Genomic DNA, 25,891 nt, shown 5'->3' with positions numbered 1-25,891 from the left:
AGATAAATTATAAATTAGAAAAATAAGAATAGACTGCTTCCTTCAAACTGCTACAAAAATTCCACTGCTCTGGGTTTTCAAGGTAAAAGCTGAAATACAGGTAAAGCAATAGTTGATAAGGTTGAACATGTAATTTTAAAACATGAAAATGAAACAAAGAATCTACTCTGGTCACAAAGGTAAGCTATAAAATAATATTTGCGGGACTTGTTAACAGTATTATTTGAAGAAGTTAAGTCTTGATGATTGACATATTTTAGCACTCTCCACTATTCAGCATCCATTACAAGCTTCTTGCATACGAGCCAGAGATTAAAAACAATGTCCTTTTTGGTATTCTCTTCTGGAAGTTTCTCCATAATTATACTCAATGGAGATTGCTTTGTTTGCAGCTCACAAAAGTTTGCTCTGCAAGACATTCTTGCTTCTACAGTGACACACAATACACTTTATAAACAAGATTTGCTACGTCTTGAGGGTTTGGTTTTTGTTTGTTTGTTTTTTTTTTTTTCCCCTTCTCTTCAAGTCCACTCTGCAGAATAGTCATGAGGTACATCCACTTTAAGCAACAGTGCAGAAGTATCCCCAAAATCTTTAAGGTTTTTTTGTTTGTTTGGTGTTTTTTTGTTTGGGTTTTTTTAGGAATTTAAATGGAGCAAACTAAAATCAACAGTGAATAACATTCCTCTAAAAAAAAAAAAGTAAGTTTACTTAAAACTTTCATAAAACTGAGTGAAATAAGTGCATAAAAATTTTAAAATTCTATGAACTTTTGTTTCAGTTTCTCTGAAAGAACACAAGGGGGTGTGGGGGGGAAACCAAACAAAAAAAAAACAGTAGGAAAGATCTGAAACATGTTTAATGGACATATTATACCTGAAAAGTGGTTTATGCTTTCCAGAAAAAGAAAGGTCTAAAAATGTAATGGCTATAAAATTAAAAGCAAATCCTTTCTACATCCTTCAGGGAACAATCATTTATTCCAGTTCCCCTGCCCCTCCTTTTTTCTTGACACTGCCTCTTTTTTAAGAGGCACATCTACTTTATGTGAATGTACTTATAAGAAACTGAAAAGGTTATTAAGTCTTCAGTTAAGGAGCAGCAAGGTGGAAAAGAGAAGAAATAAACAGCATCTGAGGCAAAGACACACTGTTTTGGAGAACCTTTTAAAAATTCTAAATTTCTTTAACCGAAAAGGGAAGAACAAGGATAAACAGAAGAACTTATCATTAAGGAACAGAAGGAGACAAGAAAAGCTCCTCACTTTCCTCTTTCTCTAGGGAAAAAAAAAAAAGTATTAAGAGTCTAGCCCTTCAGAAAATTTACTAATAAGAAGGTAAATGTGCAGGCTGCTTCCCACAGCGGGAACGTGAGCTACAAGCCAGCCACTCTCTCTAAAGAGCAGCTTAATTGTAGATGGATATGGTGAACACTTCACCCTTTCACATATGATAGTGGGAAGAAAGGAAAATGCTTACAGAAAAATCTCAATTAAGCAACTACAGAATCATTCACAGGAAATGATATGCATCAAGAAACGTGTGTTTGTATTAAAGGTCTTCTGCAGACTATGTTTTATTTTACATATCATGTTTCTCTAGGAAAATATTGGTTGGTCCTAAGTGGCATGCTTCCTCACAGCTGTTTGAAAAACATATATACTTTGTGTTTTATTTTCACAATTCATATGCACTATATATATGTATACATATACACACATACATATATATAAGGTTCATGTGTATAGATGTTTGCCATGCATAAAAATGACAAAACATCTCCTATACTGTAGGTCAAATAGTCTATGAAACAAAATAACCTACCGGAGCACATTAGTGGATAAATTGCTGACAACTGTGTATTTTTACAGTGACAAAAACAGCATTGTGAAAATGACTACAGCTAGTAGGGTGAATACTATATGGGGGGGAAGGGGGGGGGAGCGCAGCAGGAATCAGACTTGCATAGGTAACTACCGTGCTCTAACTGATAAAGTCCTCGCTCCTTCCTACTTTGTGTTCTGCATTTTATATTACCTGTTGTACATTTATAGGTAAACCAGGTACTAATATAAAACTACTATAGCGTTCTGTGATTCAGTTCAACACAAATTGATCAACTTCACACCCTGCCCATACCTCTCCCCACCCCCAGCAAGACAGGACACACAAAAAAACAACTAAAAAAAGTAGTGATAACTTGTTTTGATGTCCTACGATGTATTTGAACAAATTTACTCTTATAGATTCACCTTCCAGATTGAAAAATATACTTTAATGTGAACTATCACCTTATTTAATGAAGGGTTATTTCTGTTGTGCCTGAAACCCACAGAAATCTAAATTAAGAATAACCACTAAGTGGCAGTATCTAAATATAAAAAGGAAGTTGTAAGAATTTGTATGAAGATGTCTTATAAAGAGATCATCCTACTTTTTTACATGGAAGTAGCCGTACCTCTTCCTGCAAAAAGTTATTTTGATTTAAAAACAAAATATTAAAAAAAAAAAGCCAACATTTGCAGACTTATTTGCTTGCCCAGTGGAAACTGAATTCAATCAAACATACTGTTATTAAAACACTACGGTTTTAAAACAGACTTTTAGACCTTAAGGTTGAATAGAACTAGCATACTTATTAGCTGCCTACAATTCTTCTGTGCCAAGGCAGCCCAGCACAGGGAGCATGCAACCCATAGGGAAGCAACCTTTATGACCTCCATAACACAACTTGATCTGTCCCATCTGACTTTTACTTCATAAGGGATCCATTAAGAGTGGATCCCTCAGATCCACCTTCATTTCAAATTGATCTTGTAGAATTCTGCCCCTGTCCCCACCCCCCAGAACTGTTGCAAAAGCAGCATCAAACAGGTAAAACAGATGAGTGAAGAGGATGAGCACCTATGTAATGCCTAACTTGCTTACTAGGCTGCCTCAACTAGAACAATCTGATATGGTCTCCCTCAAGAGGTGACCCTAGGGCATAATACCAAACCTCATAACACCGCTTTTCTAATATGACAAGCTATTTTTTTCCTCCCTTATTTTCAATCCTAATGATAGCTCTTCCTTCCTTTTAAGAACATGTATTATAATCTTGGAAGGGTAGTTCAAACGGAGAGAACAGAGAAATCACTGGGGAAAACACCTCTGCATTATCAAAAAAGTTTACACAGGCTAGTAAAACAGACATAAAGCTGACAGTATTGTAGAAGCTACAGTTAAATAAATACTTCTGCTGAAGCTGGCCTTATTGTTTCTGTCTAGATTTTTCAGTTTCATTTTAGCAACAGGCTAGTGAAAACACAGTATCCAGTTTTAAAATGTTATTCCCACATTTCAAAAATCCCTCTAAAAGCAAAGCAGAAAGAAACAGCAGTTACAAAGCATTTAGCAATTCAACTTCTATGGAAGATTAATGTCCCATTTAATGTATTGATGTACATATCTCAATATTTGCTCATTTGACTTCATTGAACTCCCTTTTTACAAGATGACTGCTGACAACTTAAACATACAAACCTACTCATATAAAATATTTTTCTATGGTAGATTATCTGTGATATTGCTCCTAGTTATATCTAAGATGTAATATTGGTTTCCATACAGCCATTTTAAGATGATCATTTCCTTCATATTAAGGGATTTGACATGTGTGAACCACACAGAATATTAGGTGAAATGCTGAGCCCTGAAATAAAACTTTTTTCTTCCAACTGTAATTACATTTTGCATGTTAAACCATAACAAAAAACCCACTTACCTATCCACCAGCTTTTTAGCAAATCCAAAATCAGTAAGCTTGATATGTCCTTCTTTGTCTAGTAATATATTTTCAGGTTTTAAGTCTCTGTAAACTATTTCTTTGGAGTGCAGGTATTCTATTGCACAAATAATTTCTGTTGAGTAAAACAGCCCTGTGCTGTTGTTGAAACGCCCCATGTTGCGCAGGTAACTAAAAAGTTCTCCTCCTGGCACATATTCCATTAACATGTATAAAAAACGTTCATCATGGTTGGTCCAAAATCTGTAATAAAAATATTATTGAATAAACAAATTATGTCTCTGATTTGCTTTAGAACTAAAATTCTGTAAAATGATCTCTGTTGCCCCAACTATGGACATAATTAATTTATGGTTCCTATTCTGCAAATATTAAAAACCCAGGAATCTAGCAGGATTACGTAACAGACGTTCAAGCAGCTGACTTAATCTGAAAAGTAAAACAGATAGCTCAGGATGCGCACAGCACAGGCTAAGAAAGAAAGTCTGATAGACTCTGTTGCATTGTACAAAATGGCCTCTGCTAAGCACCTAGTAACTGACTTAGTATACTGCCAGTCTGCTAAAACCAGACAACTGGTACACATCTTACATTTTATTTAATCAAATATTGCCAAAGTGATGGGACGTGAGCAGAATCTGCTTTTGTAAAGACATTTATGACAGTATATTCAAAAACAGGACACCAGAGAGTTCTCCTTCCCCTCTCCTACCCTTTCCTCCCTGGAAACAGACAACCCCAACGAGAGTTACTAGAAAAGCATCAGATCACAATGCTTGCTCTTCTATGGTATCTTTAACAAAAGCAATAGAAAAGCAAAAATGACAGTAAAACAAGATTAATTTATGTACCTCAGAATTAACCTAATGATAAGTACCTTCCATTCCTCAGACTGTTGCCTTTAATTTAAGAACTATTATTGTGGTACATTCATTACTAGAGTGCAGTACAGAGCAGCTAAGGAAGAAAGAAAATCATTCCATGTGGCTTTCACATGCTTCATTACAGAATACAGGAGTCTTCTCTTTCACGTTCCCCACAACTAAGCTGGTTTTTTTTCTACCCACATTAAACAACTTGTATACCACACACCCAAATGTAACTCAACAGTTAAGAAGAAAATAAGTATCTGGTAATGTCTTTAAGAATATTGTACCATTTTAAAACAAACAGCTATCCTTATTACTATGAAAACAGATAAAGAACACTGTATCCCTACCTACTTTAATGATACAAGAATAGAGGTTACTTTAGCTTCTAGTCACTACATCTGCAGTATCACAAGAATGAAAGATCAAATTTCTTTTTTTTTTTTTTTTTCTTCTCCATGAGCTGGTTCCTAATCAAGGCATAGAGTCTCAAGAAAGATAAGCAGAGCAAACTGAGCTCCCAAACCCATGAGTGACTTTTACTCAGTAAGATTTTCATTCTTGATACCGGCACTGAGGGCGACCAAGAAAATGAGACAGACTATCGGACATCAGCAACAGCTCCTCCATTCCCTCAAAGTGATGAAGAAAGCAGAGCCCAGGCTTGCCTTTTGTTTTTACGGCACTACTTCCCTATCACAGTCATCAACATCATGAATTGGCTATTGATGATGTTCATAGTATCTTTATTTACTATGTAAAAACACTCTTGAGATGTATTTTAAGGAGTTAGGCAAAGTTGCACCGACAATAAACAAAGAAAGAGGAAAAGGAATAGGCAAAACAAAGCAAACCACATACTTAAAAACCACGTACAGGGGAGAGGAACAAAATCTGACAAAGCAGAGAAAAAAAATGGAAGATCCAGACCATTAGAACACAGTATTTTTACTGGACTTAATTTCTTCAAGAACTGACTCTTAAAGGATTGTCTATCCACAGAAACATGGATACATTATTTGGTATACATGAAAAATAGCAAAATAAAGAACTTCAGTTATTTGCAATACAGATTGCTTTCAATGGTATTTTAATACACAAAAAGAAATTATCACAGAAGCTGTGGTTAGAATAATATGCATGGTATCAGGTAATTTTAAAATTCAGCTTCACTACATAAACTTTGGATGCCACTGTGAACTCTTACAGACAACCTATTTTAGCTTACAAGACATGGTTGATTTTTATTAATTCTTGTTCTCTTGAACAAATAATCAAAGGTACATGTCAAAATTACAGCACAATATGAACTGCTGCACCCACAGTTATGACAGGTCACTCAAACATGTCAGTAAAGACAGCCAAGGAGTCTGCAGTGACTAGTTGTTGCAAGAGCACCAAAGCAGCATTTACAAAAAACAGTTCAAAAATAAATAGATAAATAATTTCACTATCTACAGAAAAAAATGATTCAGGACTTCCCTACATGCAGGAAGAGCATTTCTCAACAGTAACAGGAAAATAAAAAAAACCAAACTTATGTAAAAGTCTTTATGTATAGGAATATATAGGAAGGATGAACACCAGAAATAAATTACGTGCAGCATTACTTTAAAATTCTCCATCATAAAGTGCTAAAAAAATACTGTATTAGGCTGCATTGGCACCTGTTCCTTGTTTTGCAAGCAGAGAAAGATACTATCCATGTTTAAGGTGGTGATGCTAATTGAAAATATAAAAACCAGACCATGTAGATAACAGTTCAAAGGCACTGAAGCAGAACTATACAGAAATTTTTTTCCCCTTTTTGCTGATCAATTATAGTCAAAGAATTAATGGAAAAAAAACATGTATTAGGCAGGGGAGAAGGTGTCTGAAAAAAAGCTGTTAGCCACACAAAAAGCTGCAGAAAGTTTTATTTGTCATACAGTCAGTGATAACCATACATGAATGCTTGTTTAACCTAAAGCAAACAAATATTACCATGACTTAAATTTTAACTACCTCATTTCAGCTAGATTGCTTTGAGTCTCCTTTGCGAAGGGACAAAGGCAGCACATGGACAATTACATGAGCATAGCTGATGTGGCATCTCATTGAACATGTCAACAGAAAAGGCAAAGAGCTAGAAGACATGAAGAATGTTTGCCTTGCACACAAGTGAACTTTCATTTGAATCGTGTCCTTCCTTTGGCAACTTTAAAATCTGACATTTTGGAAATACGACATGAACGAAATCCAAGAAAACTTATCAGTTTGGATATTGGATCACTTCTGTACAGACATGAACCCTCACATCCCTGTCTATGACTTCTCACCCAAGTTTCTCTACTCCCACACTTCCTGCACCATTCTAGATACACAGATGTACTGGTTTTATGTTTTTGTTTGGTTGGTTGGTTTTGGTAGGTTTTTTGTTTCTTAGGTTTTTTTAAAAGAATTTATGCATGTACATAGATATACATATAAAACCCTGTACCCCCTGTTCAGTCCATATTTTAATCAGTCTAACTAGATGTAGTCAGCCTCTCCACCTTGCTTTCCACATGCATCTCAAACTCCACATACCCTAGAACTCATCTTGCTGATACGATGCTACACACAGGATATCTGAACACTGGCTGGAAACCAATAGCATCAAAATGCTGGAAAAAGCAACTGCACACCAGGGAAAAAGCCTCCTCCTGCACGCCTCTTTCCATCTTTTGGATGACTACCATGCTTTTGCGTCTTCTTTTCCCTCTGATACTTTCTTAGCCCTGGGAGAAGGCTGCTGCTAGAGATTAACTAAGGCTAATTTTGTCTAATTTTATGTAAAACTGATTAAGGCAGGTAAATGCAAAACAAATCTTGGTCAGTGGCCCTGTATCCATGCATGAGAAAATATAAATGGAAATTAACTGTGCGATTACTCAGAGGTTTAGTTATCCCATTAATAAATATGGGCTCAGATACACAAAAGGTGCTGTGGTACTGTGAACAGAAAAGTATGACGCCTTCTCTCCTTAATAAAGGGATCATTAGAATCATCACAATTCCACTAAAAATCGTATTCTTCACGAACTGTGTGTAAACCATGTTTCTCAATAGGTTCCATCACTTAACCTCAATATGGGAATAAGAAAGCCCAAGAAATGCTGCAGTCATTTAAACTCTTTAAACATAAAGTTTGCAAAAGTAAAGTTCACAAACGTTTTCAAAAAGCAGATACTTAAATCCAATTATATCTTTATCTAGATATCTACAGGCACTATATATGTAAAAATACTTCTTTTCTCGCCATTCTAACATCAAGAATCATTCTATAAGTCATTTTGATGAGTCAATCCTAACATTTCTTCATCAGTATTTTCCCCTCACTTAAGAAAATTTCTCTTCTGCAGTATGAAAATAAGAGACAAAGTAAAGCTTATAATAAATTACTGCTTAAATGTTTAAATTATGTCTCCTGATTTTAAATTCTTGATTCTTCTATAATGAATATTTTAGTCTGAAGTCTATTTTAGTCTAGATTACATAATATAAATTAAATGCTTGGTGTTAAGTACCTAAAAACTTGCAGTGAGACTCTGGAACACTTTAACTGCACTTTATATACAAGTTAAATGAATTTTAAAAATACAACAACTTACAATCTGATCAAAAAGGGGTGGTTGACCTCTTTCAAGACTGACTTTTCATTGTGCACATGTTGCTCTTGCTTCAGTCGAATGACATCAGGAATGCTCATTACTTTCAGTGCAAAGTAACGTTTGGCCATTTTTTCCTTCACCAGATGAACACGCCCAAAGGTACCCGTGCCTGAAAAGTCGAAGAAGAAACGTCAACTTATTGTAAAAGAGAAAAAAAGCAAAGATAATTTATTAAATTAAAACCTACAGGAACTCAATTCCTGGGTTTTGGGGTTTTTTTCTTCCTTATCAATATACCAGTATTACTTTTTTTACCTTTTTTCACACAATTTTTTTCTTGGATTTCTCAATTTTTAGTGGTAGTGATTTAATGAAAATAACGGTATTGTGATAGTGCCACTCTTCGGATAGATACCGGAAGCATTTCTTGCAAAGAGAAGTGGTCCTGAGAAAGGGTAAGGGAGATGTATAAAAAAAATAACTATGTAATATATAAGATTCAAATGCAACCAATATAAATGAAACAAGCAAAATTGTTCTCAGGTGCAGAAGAAAGGCTGTAAAACTCTCTTAAATTTCAGAGATCAGTTTTAATTTAGATTGGGAGGCATAAACTCAAAAGTAGCATTCAGCTTATTATATCCACAGTGTGTGGCATAAAAGGGGAAAAAAAAAAAAAATTCACTGACCGAGAATGCAATGTTCAATTGTACTGGAGTTAATAATTCCTCAACACAAAAACCTACTTAACTTTCCATATATTATTTATTGAAACAAGGTAGCTAAAAATCAATCAGGGTTTCAAAGGCAGGAACTCATAATGCAAAGAGTACAGAATATACAAAAATTATTACAACATCAAAAAAATTTCAAAATATTCATCTACCAAGGTTCAATGACTGAGAACAGCTCTCTGCAATTATTCAGGTGAGGAGATTATTCCCTTAAATATGTGCAGAGAGGTGAAGTGATTCATTACGATAAGGGAGTGATGGGAAAAATATACTTAAAAGTTGCTGACCCTTCTAAAAACAAATTTTAAAAATCTGCTTATAGTGCTGCATCATTATATTACACGGAAACAGTATGATTGCAGGCATCCTTTTTTTGTAGTTACTGTATTCCTTTTTCAATTCACTCTTAAAAGTATAAAAGGAACATAAAAACATATTGTCTTCTAAATAATGTATTATGCATTTCTCTATTCAATACAGTAGTCATTAAAGTTCCTTTTAAGTGCATTGCACTCAAGACAATTATACATAATTGAACTGAGTATTTCTTTTAGTTTGAAATGAAAGTTAAAACTAGCACATTTAGCCACACTGCTATTTGTACTGCAGCACAGTGTTATATATTTGAAGATGAACACACATTTCAGCTCATCGGGTGGTTGCTCATTGTTTTTTTGCTCATTAAACAATGCCATGTAGGTTCCATTAGAACGTACATACAGTAGATATTTTTAATCCTATTCTCTGACAGAAATATGTGCCACTATAAAGGACACTTGGCATTCAAACCAATTGCCTAACTTGTAAAAGGTCACTCTGTTGTTGAGAAACACCTTCAAAAAAAAAAAAATCAAAACCTTATACTTAAGCTCACAATCATCCCCTTCTTTGCACATACCTTAGGAAGGCAACCCATATACCTGTTTCAGTATTATTAACTGGTATGTCAATTGATTTCAGATTGTGCTGACTAGTTATGATTAACCTATACTACAATACAATTTTCTAAGATGTGTAGTGGGTGCAGGGAGATGAGTATAGATGTGAAAGGAAATAGATTTTTGAGAGGCAGGAGGGGCAGGGGGAGAGACCAAAAAATGAACTTCCAAAACTGCATTACTTGAGGAGGGGAGAAAAAAAAATGGCGTTTTTGCCTCTAGTAGGTTCAAGAACTTGAGGATTTATTAAAAAAAAAAGTTTGTGTTCTGTATGTGTATTCTCACTTAAAATGTAAATGTTTTATTTAAGAGTTATTCTTTCTAGTCACTTGTAATATTGTTTAAGAGCACCACCTTTACTAAAAAACAAAACAAAATACTCATATTACAAACCAGAAACTAAAAACTTCAGCAATCCAGTTTTATGGAACTTGGAGCTCCATTACCAATACAGCTTTCAAAACCAGCTTTTGAGATAAAACTTCTCACTATACAAACCCACCAAGGATTACAGTTGTCCAAGCACAAAAGACTATCAAAGCAGTTTTACATTCCCACCTGTCCTGAGTTACAGTTCTTTAACCATGAAAACTAAATAGGTCTCAGATAAAGCCTGCTGTTATAGTGAAGTAAGCAACCAGGTTACCCTGGAAAATTTATCATGCAATTAAAACCTTTAACAATGCAGTCACATTACATGACTATACCTGTAAACAACCTTATTTTCATGGGGATAGGCTTCTGCAGTAAAAAAAAAGCCCATACAAAAAAAAGGCCCAAAAGTTTCCAAGCAGAGCCATCTGTTCAAGCTACTTAAAATACTGATTATTTACATCTTTATTGAATGCATAGACAAAAAAATTGATTAAGTGCTGAAAAATTGAAAAATTGATTAGGAGCTGAAATTTAAGTTCTGAGTATCTGAAAAAACACTGTCAAGAATAACTACAGTCGTATTGCACACCGAAACTAAAAATCATCTTACATTTTTAAGACTTCCAAATGTGGACTTGGGGAAATTAACAGTACCAACCCCATAAGTAAATACTGGTTTTAAATACATTTTATTACCTGTATGAACAAAGTGCTTCCACAGACATATTCAACACGAAAGTCATAACTGAACACATACCTAATTGTTCCTAGGTCTTCAGTGATCTCATGTTTCATGACTTGTTCTACTTGTCCTAGAAATTTTTATTTTAGTATGCTTTGATTTTTCATTAGGCTATTGGCCTAACTTTACAAATGGTGCTGCTCAGAAATAACAACAGTAATAATAACAGCAATCACAAGCTCCATCCATTTTCAAAGAAGGACCTGTTGGGGACTTATTTAGCAATAGTTCTAACTTTGGAAACACAGCCTCTTTAAAAATGTCTCTGCCAGGAGTGGCAAAGCCTAGCAGGCTATTCCAGAACAGTGGCAAGTACCTAATCTAGAGAGCCTCCAGGAAAACCAGAAGACGACACAGACAGGCAAGAACATACAACCTCCCTAACCAGTTTTGTTGTTGAACTGATTGCAGGCAGTCTTTTTTCAAACATCTTTAGCCCAGTTTCAAGCAACTATGGAAATCAAGAAGACAATACAGACCAAGAAGTCATCTAACATTTGTTTTCAGGCGTCTCGTCTCATAATATGAATTTTCTCCCATTCACGTCTTCCCAGAAAATTCATTAGGCACACAGTACCTAGACACACAACCACCAGCCTTGCAGCACTTTTGACAAACAATATGCTCTCTTAAAGCCCTAAAAAAAAAATAGTGATGTTCTGGAAATTACACCATTTAAGCTGTTCAGTCAAACTCCTCTCACTGCAAAGAGAAGCAAAGAGCAAACATGGCGAGTACTATGTATTTTTTCAACCATGGACTTTAGCCATGTGGGGCCATTAACAAAGGGGAGCAGGGGAACTTGCTGAAACTTAGAAACAGTTGTATAAAAGTATGCAAATGGGGTTTAATTTATGCCTTTGCACAGCCACATACAGGACTAATTGAGCTGATTGTTTTTATCAGACAACCAGATAAAGTTTGCATACAAAGATGACTACAAGTGAAATATCTCACTTCAAACATTTGGTCTGGATCTCCTGCTCATGCTTTTAGCCATTTCTGCAAAGATTTTTAAAATTATCTTCCTTGCATAATGGGGAGGGCGGGGGGGAAGAGGGAGGAGGGAGGCAGAACAGGATGGGACATGACAGTCAAGGTGGGAGGCTGCAACAAGGTATTGTTACGGTTGTTTAGCACAGTCAAGAAAATCTAGCTGTTTTATAAAACCAGGTCTTACTGTTGTGACTAGGTAGAAATTCTGCCCCTCACATTCATGGAAAGAAAACTAAAAAATTGAAGCAGCGAAGTGGCAGCGTGTAAGATGGAGGCCCAGCTCCATAAATTTGAGGGAAGGTTTCTGGAAGCAGAAAAAGGCAAGGTTACTAATCCTCTATCAAAGCACCACTGTCTCCTGCCCTCCAGGAAAGAGACACTAAGTTCATGGAACAGTTAATCCCCAGGAAAGAATTGTTCAATTATTTGCCCTGATCACCTCAGGCTCAGCTGTATGAACTGGCTAAATTTGACCCTCTGACAGATAAGTAAACGTTCCTTAGGATTACCTTAAAATAGAAATATTTTGTACTTGCCCATCTTGCACGTAATAATTAAAGGAAATACAGTGTTTACAGATTTGCACAATATTCTACTGACGTTTATTTAAGGTTTAGTCCAAAACAAGAGACCCTTAGGGACTGTGTACCGTTCTGGACGAGTCCTGGGATGTACCAAGTACTATCTTGCTGAAGGAAGAGGAATGGCTACACGCACACATGCACGTACACATGTGCATCCCTACCTATCTCTATTATAGTATGTAATGCTAGAGTTTTAGAGCAAAAATGTGCTTACATCAGAAAATTATACCTCATGAAAACAGCTGTTATTAGCAGGTAATAGTAGTTTATTTGCGCAGTCCCCTTCTCCCTACTAAGGCATATAGCAAATGAAGGTTTCTGGCCACCAGTAACAAAAGCAAGCAAAGATTGCCTGTGCTATTTGCAACATGCAACAACATAATTCAAGATTTTCAGGACTAAAGGGGCAAGCAGAACAAGCATTCAAAATGCTAACCACTAATCCAGTATAATCTGTTTACAACAGAAACAATAAAATTTTTTGATCCCTTTGCAAATTTAATGTGGTTGCAGAACTTGAAGGAATGCCAGCAATCTTCTCAATTAGGTAACCTTTTCATGTTAACACACAAAGGGAGGAGGGCAAAAGGACGAGCTTGGCCTAGGTATCAAACGCAAGAAGGACATTCTCAGGCTTACAAAACAAGCTGGATTCCCTAATACCATTCCAAAACGCCATAGCCAGCTTCCAGGATTTTACTCCCTTTGAAGCCTGGTAAAAAGAACAGAGAATGTGGGAATATTTCTGATGCAATTTTAGATACTTTTGATGCTAGGAAAACTAATCCTGCAACTTTTGATCAGCTAAAACTATTGAGTGAGTAGTCATGTAGTGACTATTTAGCTATTGATGTAGGTGACTAATTTAATGCTCAGTTTGCCTCTTTATTTGCTCCCATTAATTAGGCCCAGCTGTTCCAGCTTCCCATCCTTTTAATCCCCAGGTCTTTCTTAAAAACCAAGTTTGCCTTGCTCAGATAGATACCATCTGTTTTAATGAAGAATAAACTAGGTCATGTGAGATCCACGACCCTGAGGGCTGCTTTCTGAGTCCCAAAGGGGTTGGTCCTGACTTCCACAGATGCCTACAAAAAGCATCAGATGTATTTGCTTTTATTTATAATTAGAAGAAACATTTCCTACTGTGCCACATTAGTCTTTGTTGGTAGCCACAAGCACAACAGACTTAATTCTGTTGAATATCAGAGATAAATTAGGTGGATTGTATCAGATTACAAATTCACTATTAAATGTCAAGTTTGTCTGTCACTTAATCTCTGTCTCATCTCAGGACGGAACTTGAACAGCCTAGCAATACATGTCTTAAAAGGAGGAGTGGGGGTTGTCAGTAATTCTTGACAAAGAAGAAGAAGAAGTGGCACAGCAAAGGAAACCAGCCTGCCCAAATAAACTGGTAATCAGAAGATTAACACTTGAGAGAAAGATATGGGGAAACTACATGACACAAGCAACTGTGGGCTTCTACAACAGAAGATGTGGTTGGCACATGAACAGAGCAACACAGATTGAGGATGATGATTTTGGGCACCACAGCAGCCAAGTTCACATTTTTTTTTTATTTTTCAACCCATAGACCAGCGTCAACTGAAAATGCCTCGCAGACTACCACTCAACCTTCTCAAATTCAGTGTCTTCACACTGTTCCACAAACCAGCTGTAGATTGATCACCATAACTCTTAGACCGCTGCTTCTATACCACTCTAGAGGGTTCTGATCTAAACCTGAAAAACATGCCAGAGAAATGAAGAAATTTAGAGGAGGTTTTACAGGCTGCCTGTTGTTCTGTCTAGAACTGCGTATCTTACACTATTGAATGCAAGAAGTAAATGTCAGGCAACACTTTTTGCAAAGCTTTTATATATCCTTCAATGATCATATATCTGAGGAGACAGTCTGATTAAAAGACCTGAAAAGCATATAAAACAGAGATGCCTCATGTAGTGTTCACCATGTGCAGCTCCGCCAGAGCAGCTTGCTTCTATGACTTTGTTCATTCATCCATTGTGCTATGATTCAGTTTACACTAGGAACTCCTCAGATAGACAAAATGTCTTTCTACTTAGCAATAACATGAGATATTACAGAGCAAGAAATATGCCTGCTACATTCCAGGCAAAATTATCACTCTTCAGACTACCTGTCCCAGAAATTTTATTGCCAGTGGTTCTCTCTTACTTCTATTTTGGATTCTAGACTCATCCCTTGTCAACCTATTTTTCAACTGAAAGCTCAGTATCATTAATTCTTTATCCCAGCTCAGTTGAAGTTGAAAAGAAAGTAGCAATGCATGTTCAAAATACAGCCTAGCTTTTGACTCAAAGATGCTGCTGTAAAAATTTTCCACCTATTTGCTGCTTCCAGATTCCAAAGATCCGACATATTTTCAGGTCCTTTCTTATTTGGTATACAGGGAGCCTGTAACAACACACCACTAAAACTACATTTAACAATCTGGACTTTGGTATAGTCTCTTTTTGACTTCGCACAAGATTTGATATGCCAGAGAATACCAAGCAATTGTGTCAACAACTCTTGCTGTTGACCCACCCATTTAAGTCTTTCTGAATTACAATCCTTAAGAACACAGGAATCACCAGGCTAATTAATAGCCATCCATCAAGCTTCCTGTTTTTCACATAGTTCAGAGACAGGTTCCTGATTTCCAAAAAGTGCCATTCAACAGAATACCCATGACGGGAGTTCCTTTCTAATTCCAGATAGTTTTTTCTTTTGGCTCACAACTTATTGGGTCTCTAGAAAAATACTGTAACTATCAGGGTGTCTTTAAACAAAACAAGCAGAATCCTTGAAAGTTTCTCCTCCCTCTTTATTCTTTATTTATTTATTTTGAAATACCAGGAACCAATAAATAAATGATACCAGAAAGTCACCAGCCTGCTGGTGATAAGATAAACCTTATTTCTTTCCATTTCTAACCAGCTCTTAGAACACTGAATTTAAATGCATGTCCATGTCCCTTCACAAAACTTTAACATCCACAATCTTCAGAACAGTTCTCATAAAACTGGTATTTCCCCACTTGATTAATCAACAGTATTTTTGTAACTCTTCCCATGCCTTCTGCTACCTGTGATTCATGACACATTGATATAAAGAAGATGAACAGATGAGTGGATGAAAAGTTTTTCCGCAGTACTGAAAATAGGACATTGCAAAGTCATTATTACTCATACTTTTACCTATTTCAATATTGCACATGAAGTGTTGATAGGCCTCAACTGCAAAACTGTAAAGACGTAAACATTTTATAAAAACAGCTCAAATAGAAACCTTTAAAGATGTACTCCTTTTTCACCTAGAAACTAAGCTCTATACTACTTTTGCTGAACTAAATTTAGGAGGCCTGTTGAAACAGCATATTTTAAATGATACCAAACCCCTGCTAGAAGTAAAGCATATCAATCTGTATTGACCCAATTTTAAAACAGCTTGGTCCATCACGTTTTAAAAGACAAGCACAGTTAAGCTAAGAGTCAGGTACCTGTCTGGCTAGCAGCAGTCTGGCTACCATGTCTGGCTAGCAACACATCCAAGTTAAAACACTAGAAAGCATTAAATTATATATTTCATCTGATAAGAATTTCAGGTAATTAAAGCATTATCAAAAAGTGTCACTTTTTAATAGTTGGAAAAGAATCTGTAAATTAGAAAGTATACTAGCAAGATAGGCCATCTTTGGACTTTTTAGAGTTATAAAATGTCATTCAAATCCTATTCACAGAATTGCTTCTTTCAGGTAGGTAGAGATTAAAATCAGCACGTTAACTGAGTGCTTCTTGGAATGCAAATATTAAAGAGAAGGATTTTTTTTGTGTTTGTTTGTTTGGGTTTTTTCCCCCCCAAAAAAATCTCTCCAACAACAAAAGCCAGACATACAAAACCCAACATCTAGCCACTGTTCATTAACTGGTTCTCAAAATTCCCGCCAAGTTTAGAGTAATTCAGGATTCTTTCTAAAGGAATTTGTGCTCAAAGTTAATATTTTATAATTGCTTTAATTATTTTTTTCTTTGTTTTAAAACACTATGAAACAGCTTCCTTAAAAGGAAACATAAAACAAATCGATGGACATTTAGGCTAACAGTTACTATTTTTAATTAAGTGTATTACACTTTCGCTTACCACAAATGAAATAATACATGAATGCATCACGGAGTAACCAGACTCAGGCAAAGAGAAGGAAAACCAAAAAGATGAGTCTAGTATTATTCTAGCTATCATCAAATCCCAGGTTTTAGGCTACAAGATTCCTTTTGACTGTTTAAAAAAAAAAAGCTACAACAGAAACATTTTATATTATAACACAAAATGATGAATCCTGATCTCTCTTCAGATACTGTTTTATTTTGGGTCTGCTGTTGTGAATACATGGCTTCTACTTCTTGAGCTGGGATTAGTGCTACATTCAAAATTTTGAACTGGATGTCCCAGAAGGAGCCTAAGCCAGAAGGGATTGACCTCTAATTTTCTATGAAGATGAATAACTTGCAGTTTATCTCTGGTGGTGCATAAAGAATCAATTCTAGTAAATCATTAATATACCATTTTTCACTTATTCTGTTCTGATGATGAGCTAGAAGCGCTTCCCAGTGACTTTTTTTTCCCTCCCAATGAAGGTAAGAAGAAAGATGGTGAGTAAAACCTATGCAGGGACATACTAAATTGGAAAAACTAGCTCTGTTGCTAAGTTTAATACCCACAATCAAATCTTTACCCAAGAGGACAGTAAAGCTTTCTCTCTCTCATTTGTCAGGACTTCTATCTTCACCTTCAGTTCCCCTGTTTACAGGAAGCATTTACAAAACTGATTTGGCTAGTTGCTTTACTCAAAATCAGCATGGAGATATTTAGTTTGGTTTTCCAAAAAAAACCCCAAAAACCCAAACCAACAAACAAAAAACCAAAACAAAAAAACATTTGCTGTGTCACAAAGTCAGGGACAGACTTAAAACCTTTTCAAGTAACTTCAGCTAAAAAAAGCAGTCATTAAGGTCTTAAAAGTTTAAGACAGCACCTCTGTAGAAGATACACCATAGTTCAGGTACTTAATAGATTGTTCTAGTAGCTTTTGCTCTGTCAATTGCTACAGTTGAACATACTAGGTCCTATATGTCCATACTACTGTATGGACAAAGCTTATAATTATACGCAAAGAAAATGGAAAACCTTAAAATAAAGTTGACCAGCCAAACAACTACAAAACATGGCTGTGCCCAAAACCCATGTTCTCATTTAAGAAAAATACATTAAAATATCATTTTGATGACTAAGAAACAAACACAAACGCATTAATCTGTGAAGGACTTAGAGTCATTTTTTTCCATATAAATTGAAGTTACATGGAGTCTGATAAAGATCAGAGATACACACAGCAGCATGGGTCGAAACTTTAATGGCTGCCCCTTCTGAACTACCTGAGGCTAAATAGGGGTACTTTGTAGGTATCTAGCACCTGATCAGCCACTTTCCTTTCCAACCCAGAAATATGTGCCTCTGCGCACTTCTAGGATTTTTACATAATCAGCGTATTTTTGTCTGTCCTGAAACTCAGCTCTTGCAGATTTCTTCCGTTGTTTTCTCCAAAAGAACTACTTGATGCAAGTCAGTCCCATAGCAATGCAAAGAAAGTATCAGGCTTAATATCCTTGACTGTGTCCTTTTAAAAAACAAACAAAAAAAATCTTGTTAAAGTACAAAGGTTTGTTATTGCTGAATGAATGTAATAAAAGCCACATTGTTTGTACTTGACCAATTTCCTCCTTCACCAGTGCTGGACAGAAGCCTTTGAGGGACTGATACCTCTCACAATACATTCCTTTCAATTACATTTTGCTTCCATCTTCATCTAAAGTAGTCCTAAAGGAGAAAAAAAATCGAGGGGGACATTTCACATAGTGCACAAAGACCGTACTTTTGAATACTTTTAAAACAGATTATCTATTCACTACTTAATACAGTATTTCTACAATGCTTTTAAAGTGTAAGACTGAAGAGTAAACTATGTTGAAGAGCTCCTGGATGAAGACAGATCAAAGACTTTTACTTAATTGAAATGCACTCAGCAAATTTTAGTTCTCTCATATGTTTCAGGAAATAGCTAAATAGGCAACTAATAGAAAACTGTTCAAGATTACCTATTCCCTGCTATTTCATGTGTTACCACAGAATTAGGCACAGAAGGCTCTAGTCCAGAAACACACATGCATATGTATTTATGCACAGGTATACCAGCAAAACTGAGATTTAGCTAGAAAGGCCAGGTTGAAATCCAGATATACTAATATTCAAAAAGCAAATTCTATCAAATTAACAGTGAAATTAAAGTTCAGTGGCGGCCAATACCTACTTTTCAATTTTTAATTTATTTTTTTTTTTAAGTTTAACCCTTTTTCATTCAGACTTTTGACTTTCATTTTTAAAATTTCACTGACCTAGAGCTAATCCAGGATAACAAAAGAAAAAAAACCAAACAACTCCGGACACTCACATTGAAGACAAAGCCTGTCCACTGAGTAGTAGTTAAAGGCCTCAAAGCATCAGAAAGTTCATTCCTCACACTATACCTTCAAACCTTAAGACTGATATTTTTGAGAAATGACAAACTGGAGTTCCTTCTTCTTTCAAAAATAGAAGGTTACCACAGAGGACCACGTAGCCTCGTATCATCTCTTTATGGTTGGACATTAAAAGATACAATGGATACGTGTCCTGAAAGGCTGCCATTGTTCTTGGCCTGTTGCAATTTATGGTGGGAACTTATAAAAAGTCTTTTCACAATACAAAAAAACGAAAGTAGTAAAGCTGAAGGCTAACCATGTATAAGCAGTAACTGACCAGCTCATCTGTACCTCAAACAGAGAGACTGAGACACAGAATTTCTCCATCTTTTAGGCAAACAACCAACAGCCTCCCAGACACCTTGAGGTGGAACTTCCTCAGTTATTACAGAGCTCACCTTTGGACCAGCCAAGTGGAATCCTTTCCAAGTCAACAGAGGGGGAAAAAAGGCACTTCTATATTCAATTGAGCAGTTTTACACATCCAATTTATGAACCCAGAAGTACCTATTTCCCTCTGCTGATTATAAAGTGATTCTACACATGTAGGTTTGATAGGCATTTACACTACATAGGTCTACATTCAGACAGATGAAACCAGCCTTGAAGTTACATGGTCTGATAAGTGCACGTGGGATTTCATGACATGGAAATTATTGACACAGAATATACTAATTTGTGTAAGGAAGTATACATTTGTGATGTTTAAAAAAGAATTGTTAGCAACTCACTAAATTCTTCATACAGGCCACCAAAACTATGCCAATCATACCTATACAACTTTTATAATCTTCAGCACTGTGACACAAATAAAACTTACTGGCACAATACCACGAATGTGCTATTAAAAAAGTCAGCTCATTCATCTAGCAATTTTTTAAAAATACTAATATAGTTAATAAACAGACATTACACAAGAGAAAGAAGAGATGCAGTTTTTACAAATAATCACAGCTCAAACCACATCCAATTTGCAAGCTTGCGTTTACCCATATAATCTGTAATTTTACATATGCTATTCAATTTTATACAGGACAAGAGAGTCTTAGAAGGTACTTAAAACTACTGTTATGTTTACCTTACACTTGAGCTGTTATGCAGACAGAAAAAAGATTTCTGATGCAACTAAGCTCTTTTCTGAAAGCTTTATTTAGTTTGATCTTTATTTTGAATGGGTTGTACTGAGTACTAAAGATTTTCTTAGAATATGCACAAAGGACTTAGTATTGTAACTATAGCAAAATGAATACCTTCCTAAAACTCCAATAATTTCTTTGCATCTATAAGCTATGAACAGTGTGCTGAGCCACTGAGACTCTGTATTCTATCTTCTAAGTAAATTAAGTTTACTTAGTTTACAAATCTTACAAACAAGTTAGATTTGTTAGATTTGTAAATTTACAAACTTAGATTTGTAAGATTTGTAAAGTTAGATTTTGTTAGATTTGTAAGTTTACAAACTTACAAATCTAACAAAATCAAGGTACAAGGCAGTAAGAATCTTCTCCTAAAACACTATTTCAGTCTGGAACAAGCACTGCAAATTGATTTATTTTTGGTTAAGGATTAATACATGGAGAATTCATGAGTGGAACAAAGTATTCCTCAAAGCAAAGGCTTTGTTTGTATTCATAAGGCAGTATCAATTCATATTCCTGAGAGACTACAGAGTAAAGACGCATTACATATCTAGAATTTACTTCACATGTTCATTACCTTTCCAAATTCTCACATATTACAGCATACAAAAAAAAAGTGTAACACTGTCCAAGGAAAGGTGATGAAACCACTGTTGTTTGGCACTAGAATGGACATAATAGTATTCTCCACATAAAGAGCTATTATGTGAGAAAGAGGAAGTAAGTCTAGAATATCCAAATAAAGTTATATCTGATATGGAACTGGAACAAATGCACTAATACAAATATTAAGTTTCAAAATCCCAGTCTCCAAATTCCATTCGCAAATATCAATTAAACATTTCAGAAGAAACTCTCTATAGTCCCCAGGAATTACATTACTGATAGAAGTAAAGACTGAAAATATTATTTGTATTAATACCTAATGTTACTGAAGACATGTCAGTGTTAATTTAACAGTTATGTGTAGTGTAAACACTTAAATACTCTAGCAGAAAAGGACTGTGGTCTTTACATTTTTCACACTATTCAGGATTGTATGGACCACTACACTGTTTTTTCTCTATAAGGCAGAAACATAAGTCTAAACTCATTTAAAATTCTGCTGTTTTCTAACTTCAGTTCAGATTACTATGTGACTGAAACACAGAACAGATAGATTAGTTTTTTCTATTTTTACTATGCAGCTTCTTAATAGGAAAGAAAAGCCACTCGATGAAGTTTTCACAGTTATAAGTCAACTGCCCTTTTTAGTTTTATATACACTTTCCTTTCCCTCCCATCTCCAAACTGGGATCCAGTCTCTCTTCAATATTATACCTCTGAATATCATTCCCAAGAAACACATTCAAGCCATAACTGGCAATTATTTAAATGGACAAACATGAACCAGGATGAGAACATTTAAGAATTTATGAAAGAGTACACCCAAACAACCTACAAATAAATTCCTTTTGTGAAACAACGTTGATTTTCAAAGTGACTCTCGAGAAACAAACTGTACAAGAAAATGGAAATCAAGAGGTGAATGAGTCTCTACAGTCAATACTAAAGTAAGTTTGAGGCTATGGCATATATCCTAACAATATTTTGCAACAGTAAGGATAGACTTTTTGGCTGATACCAGATGGCATTTTTGTGCTGGACATTGTTTCTGTACAGTTTTTCTTTTCTTTTTTTTTCCTTCTTTTTTTTTAAAGCATAAAATCATCTAAAGTACAATATTTATTTTAACACCATTTGCATTAAATGTAGTTTGCTAATTTTATACATCTGAAAACACAGGTGGGAAGATAGAGTATGTCACAAACAGGCAATGATATAGGTGAACTGCCTAAAAAGTAATTTTTTCCCCATCCAAAAGCAAGCTTGACATACAAGGTTATGGAAATAAATCTCATTTGCAATGACTGTTAGCAGCTCCTGAACAAAAATATTTAAAGAGTAAATATATATGTACATAAAGAATTTATCAGGATTTAAGTTATTCATGACTCACAATATGAAACTAAGAATTCTTCATACAGTCACATGAAGAGTGAAGAGAAGGATAAGGTTCAAAAGTAAACACCAATGATGTAGGGAAATAAAATATCCTTTAAAATAAAAGGATAATTTTAATAAAAGAGAAGTACTTATCCTTCAATCACACATAGGCCAAGGGTTTTAAGATTACCAAAAGGATGCTTTGTTTGGACAGGTGAGCACAATTTAGCTTACCTCAATTTACACTTACCAAGCTGCAATATTCACTCCTAAATTTCCAAGCTAATATAAACACTGGAGAAGAGCTAAGCTCATTACTTCTTGGAATATTTATATCAAAATGCAGGTAAGTGATTTCAAACCCATTTTATACTATTTGATAGCTAGTTTTATAGAATGACCAACTTACCCAATATAAAACAGTATGTGTAGTGTGAGAAGGCTTAAATCTAACAAAATCAAAACCTGTATTGCAGAAAATTAACTCTATCTCAGCGGAAACCAGGACACAGAACATTAGTAAGTCCCATTATATACTAAGTCTCACAGTATATGCTTAACTTTAAATTGTATATAATCTTTCAAAATACAGATGTCAAGTGTTATTTCTGATGGCAATTTTGTTCAAATTTATGATTTCTAAATTATTTACGAGTAGGCCTTTCTTAAATATTATCTGTCAATTCAAGGACTGGCACCATTAAAATAGTCACCTCATCCTCGTGTTGTAGGATTTGAACAATACCTTAGACAAAAATCCATATAAATCCAGAAGAAGGAAAACAGTAGACACATACATGAGCATGTGCCCTACACAAATCTTTCCGTGAGATCTGAGAACTTGCCATAAAATCTGAAAGCACTTCAAACACTGTCAAACAAATTTAGTTCAGTTTTTAAATGCATTGAGAAGAAAAGGCCACATAACTTTTTGCAGGTATTGAATCTGGGCTGATAAAATCCCAGCCTTACTAATGACCCAGTGTTCAAGACTCACGTTAAATTGCAGAATCTCAGCCTAACAATCGATTGGATTCACCCACTAACCTGACAGTGACTAAGCTCAAAGGAGTACAGTGGCAAATCACTTAAGATGTGTACACAAGAAAAGTCAATTGAGATGTTAAAAACTGCCTTTCAGGACAACTGTTTGGACAATACACTGACTCAATACACACGGACAGCTCTCCATCCTCAGTGGACTGGCTAATCTAAGGAATGCCTCAAATGGAAAGTGAAGCTTTAAAAAGAAAAGGAAAGAAAACAAAAAAAACCCCCTCTCCATTATCTGTGACAGTCAAAAGCATCAGGAGATCAGAACCTTGAGATCCAAAACTGATCAGTCCACTATTAGTGTTACCTGGTTTCACTCTTTCTCAGAAACCTCTATGCTAGACACAAGACTAACTTTTACATATAGTGTATTTAGAATACGGCATGGAAGCCAATTTTCAGCATTAAAGATTTATCAATTGCTCTGTTCCACAGGCCCTGAGGAGTTATTTCCTGGATCTTAACTAATAATGTTCTGTATGGTCATAAAGAGTATCAAGTTATTATATAGTAGTAATAATAGTGAAGACTACTAGATAGACCTTACTAATAGAAACACAATTTCCAACCCATCATATCACAGTTACAAGCTAGTCAGCCATACAGAGCCCTTTTTATGTCTCCAGTGTTCTCACTTTCCAGTCACTGAAAGCAGTTAGTCATTAATACTCAAATCTTGAAAATAAAACCAAGTTATCTTTTTTTGTAAGACTCAGTATTTTCTTTTAGACTTTCAGTTATTTTACTCTGCTATCCTATGTATGTCTTCATCATACATCAAATTTCTTAGCAACACATACCCATATACGTAGATATATGGGTATACAATATATATACACATACACATTTACCCAACCACAGGTTAATTTATTTTGTTGTTTACTGCCATAGTTGCTTCTCACTTCTACTCTCTCCCATTCTCTCGCCCCATAAAATCTCAGAATTAATTATCTGAACCTAGTCTGATATATTTAAAAACAGGATCACAGTCTGGCGTAGAGAGCAATGAATAGCAAATCCAACACCACCTTGATAGGACAGATTAAATTACAGCTAATTGAATTCATGAGCTGTAGTTCACATGCCAAGAGTACTTGATATGCCCTTGTAGACTCTGTTTCTCCAAAATTGTAGCATCATTGCTCACTAAGAGGTTCATTCGCTATTGTAGTTGATATAGCACACCTTTCAACAGAAATGTATTTTAAATTATTAATTTTAAAGAATAAGCATTTTAATATAATTTATAATTCAGGACTTACTCTTAAAGAAGTAGTGCACAAGCACAAATGTGCTAAAATTAGAAGGCAGGGCCAGATATAAGGATCAGAAATGAACACAAAACCAATCCATCTGGGCCAGGTCATCAGTTCATATATAGCCCAAATCAGTTGCAACTGAAAGTTACTGGTATCTGATGGTTATTAGTTTATCATCCATTAACACTTTTTACAGAAGCTGAAGCATGTTAAATTTTCAGCAGCAAAGATAAAAGGCATACTTCTGCCCCAAAGAGAGATGAACTATGCCAAACAAGAAAAATTATTAGACATATTAGGTACTCACTGTTCTATGAAGTGAACTGCAGTTTGTTTCAGATGCTTGCGTATTTCCTAGGAACAAGTAACAGTCTCAGAAGACAGGACAGAGACTGATGAAATAATTATTTCATATATAAGAGGTCCTCCTACATCACTGATGGAAGAGGAAACTAGCATTGTACTATCCTAAATATACCTCCTCAGGAGATACCAGAAGAAAGCTGTGCCAATGACTAATACAAATACCTTACTTCTTGACATAAAAATTAGATGTTATCCTTAATAGGATTTGCCAGTACACAAGTTAAGTACCATCAATGTTTAAAGAGTCCCTAAGCACTTGTTTTCACTGTACTGCCCTTTTTAGTCAAGTCAAGTTTACTGAGTTCCTCAGTCTTTAAAATAAGGTCTGTGTACGACATGCAAAACTCTTTAGAGATGACTGTACTTTATGGTAAATTATTCAATAGTTTGCACCAAAAAAAAAAAATTTGTCTTGCTTATAAAACTAAACCAACTATGCTATGGAAGGATCTCCAAAGCAAAGTGATCAAACAGTACGGCTTTTTTCCTTCTGTCTGCTGTCCCCCTCCCCCAAGTGTCCTAGCATTTCTAGGTTGGTTTTGTTGGATTTTTTTTCCCCCTATTACTACAATCATTGTTTAATTTTATTTCAAGAATCATATTTCAGAGAACCAAGGGAGGCCAAGCAACAAAGTTGTGTTTGTTCTCAAACAATGCAGCTCCTAACATCTCTATTGAAAATGAAAGCCAATTAGGCTAGAAATCACAACTAGTCTGGGAGTATCTGGAGCTCTGAATCTCTCCCTAGCTGTTACATCCAATTGCCAGCAGGAGATTTTTTCCTTCTACAAATATTTTAAATGCCAAAACACGTGAAGATTAAAGAGAGGTT

The 25,891-nt window shown here is 35.3% G+C and overlaps 1 protein-coding gene across 2 annotated transcripts in view; it reads right to left on the bottom strand.

The window, feature by feature from the left end:
* Positions 1 to 25,891, bottom strand: part of PRKX (protein kinase cAMP-dependent X-linked catalytic subunit) — a 60,984-nt gene that overhangs the window by 23,230 nt on the left and 11,863 nt on the right. For both annotated transcript variants that reach the window (XM_072849537.1, XM_072849538.1), the window contains exons 2-3: positions 8,288 to 8,456; positions 3,766 to 4,029 (exon numbers count right to left, since the gene is read on the bottom strand). In XM_072849537.1, coding sequence (XP_072705638.1) covers positions 3,766 to 4,029; positions 8,288 to 8,456 — 433 coding nt within the window. The remainder of the gene's footprint in view (positions 1 to 3,765; positions 4,030 to 8,287; positions 8,457 to 25,891) is intronic.

The sequence above is a fragment of the Ciconia boyciana genome, chromosome 1 (assembly GCF_034638445.1).
Source record: "Ciconia boyciana chromosome 1, ASM3463844v1, whole genome shotgun sequence".
Lineage (NCBI taxonomy): Eukaryota > Metazoa > Chordata > Aves > Ciconiiformes > Ciconiidae > Ciconia > Ciconia boyciana.
This window is presented reverse-complemented; position numbering and strand designations above follow the sequence as displayed.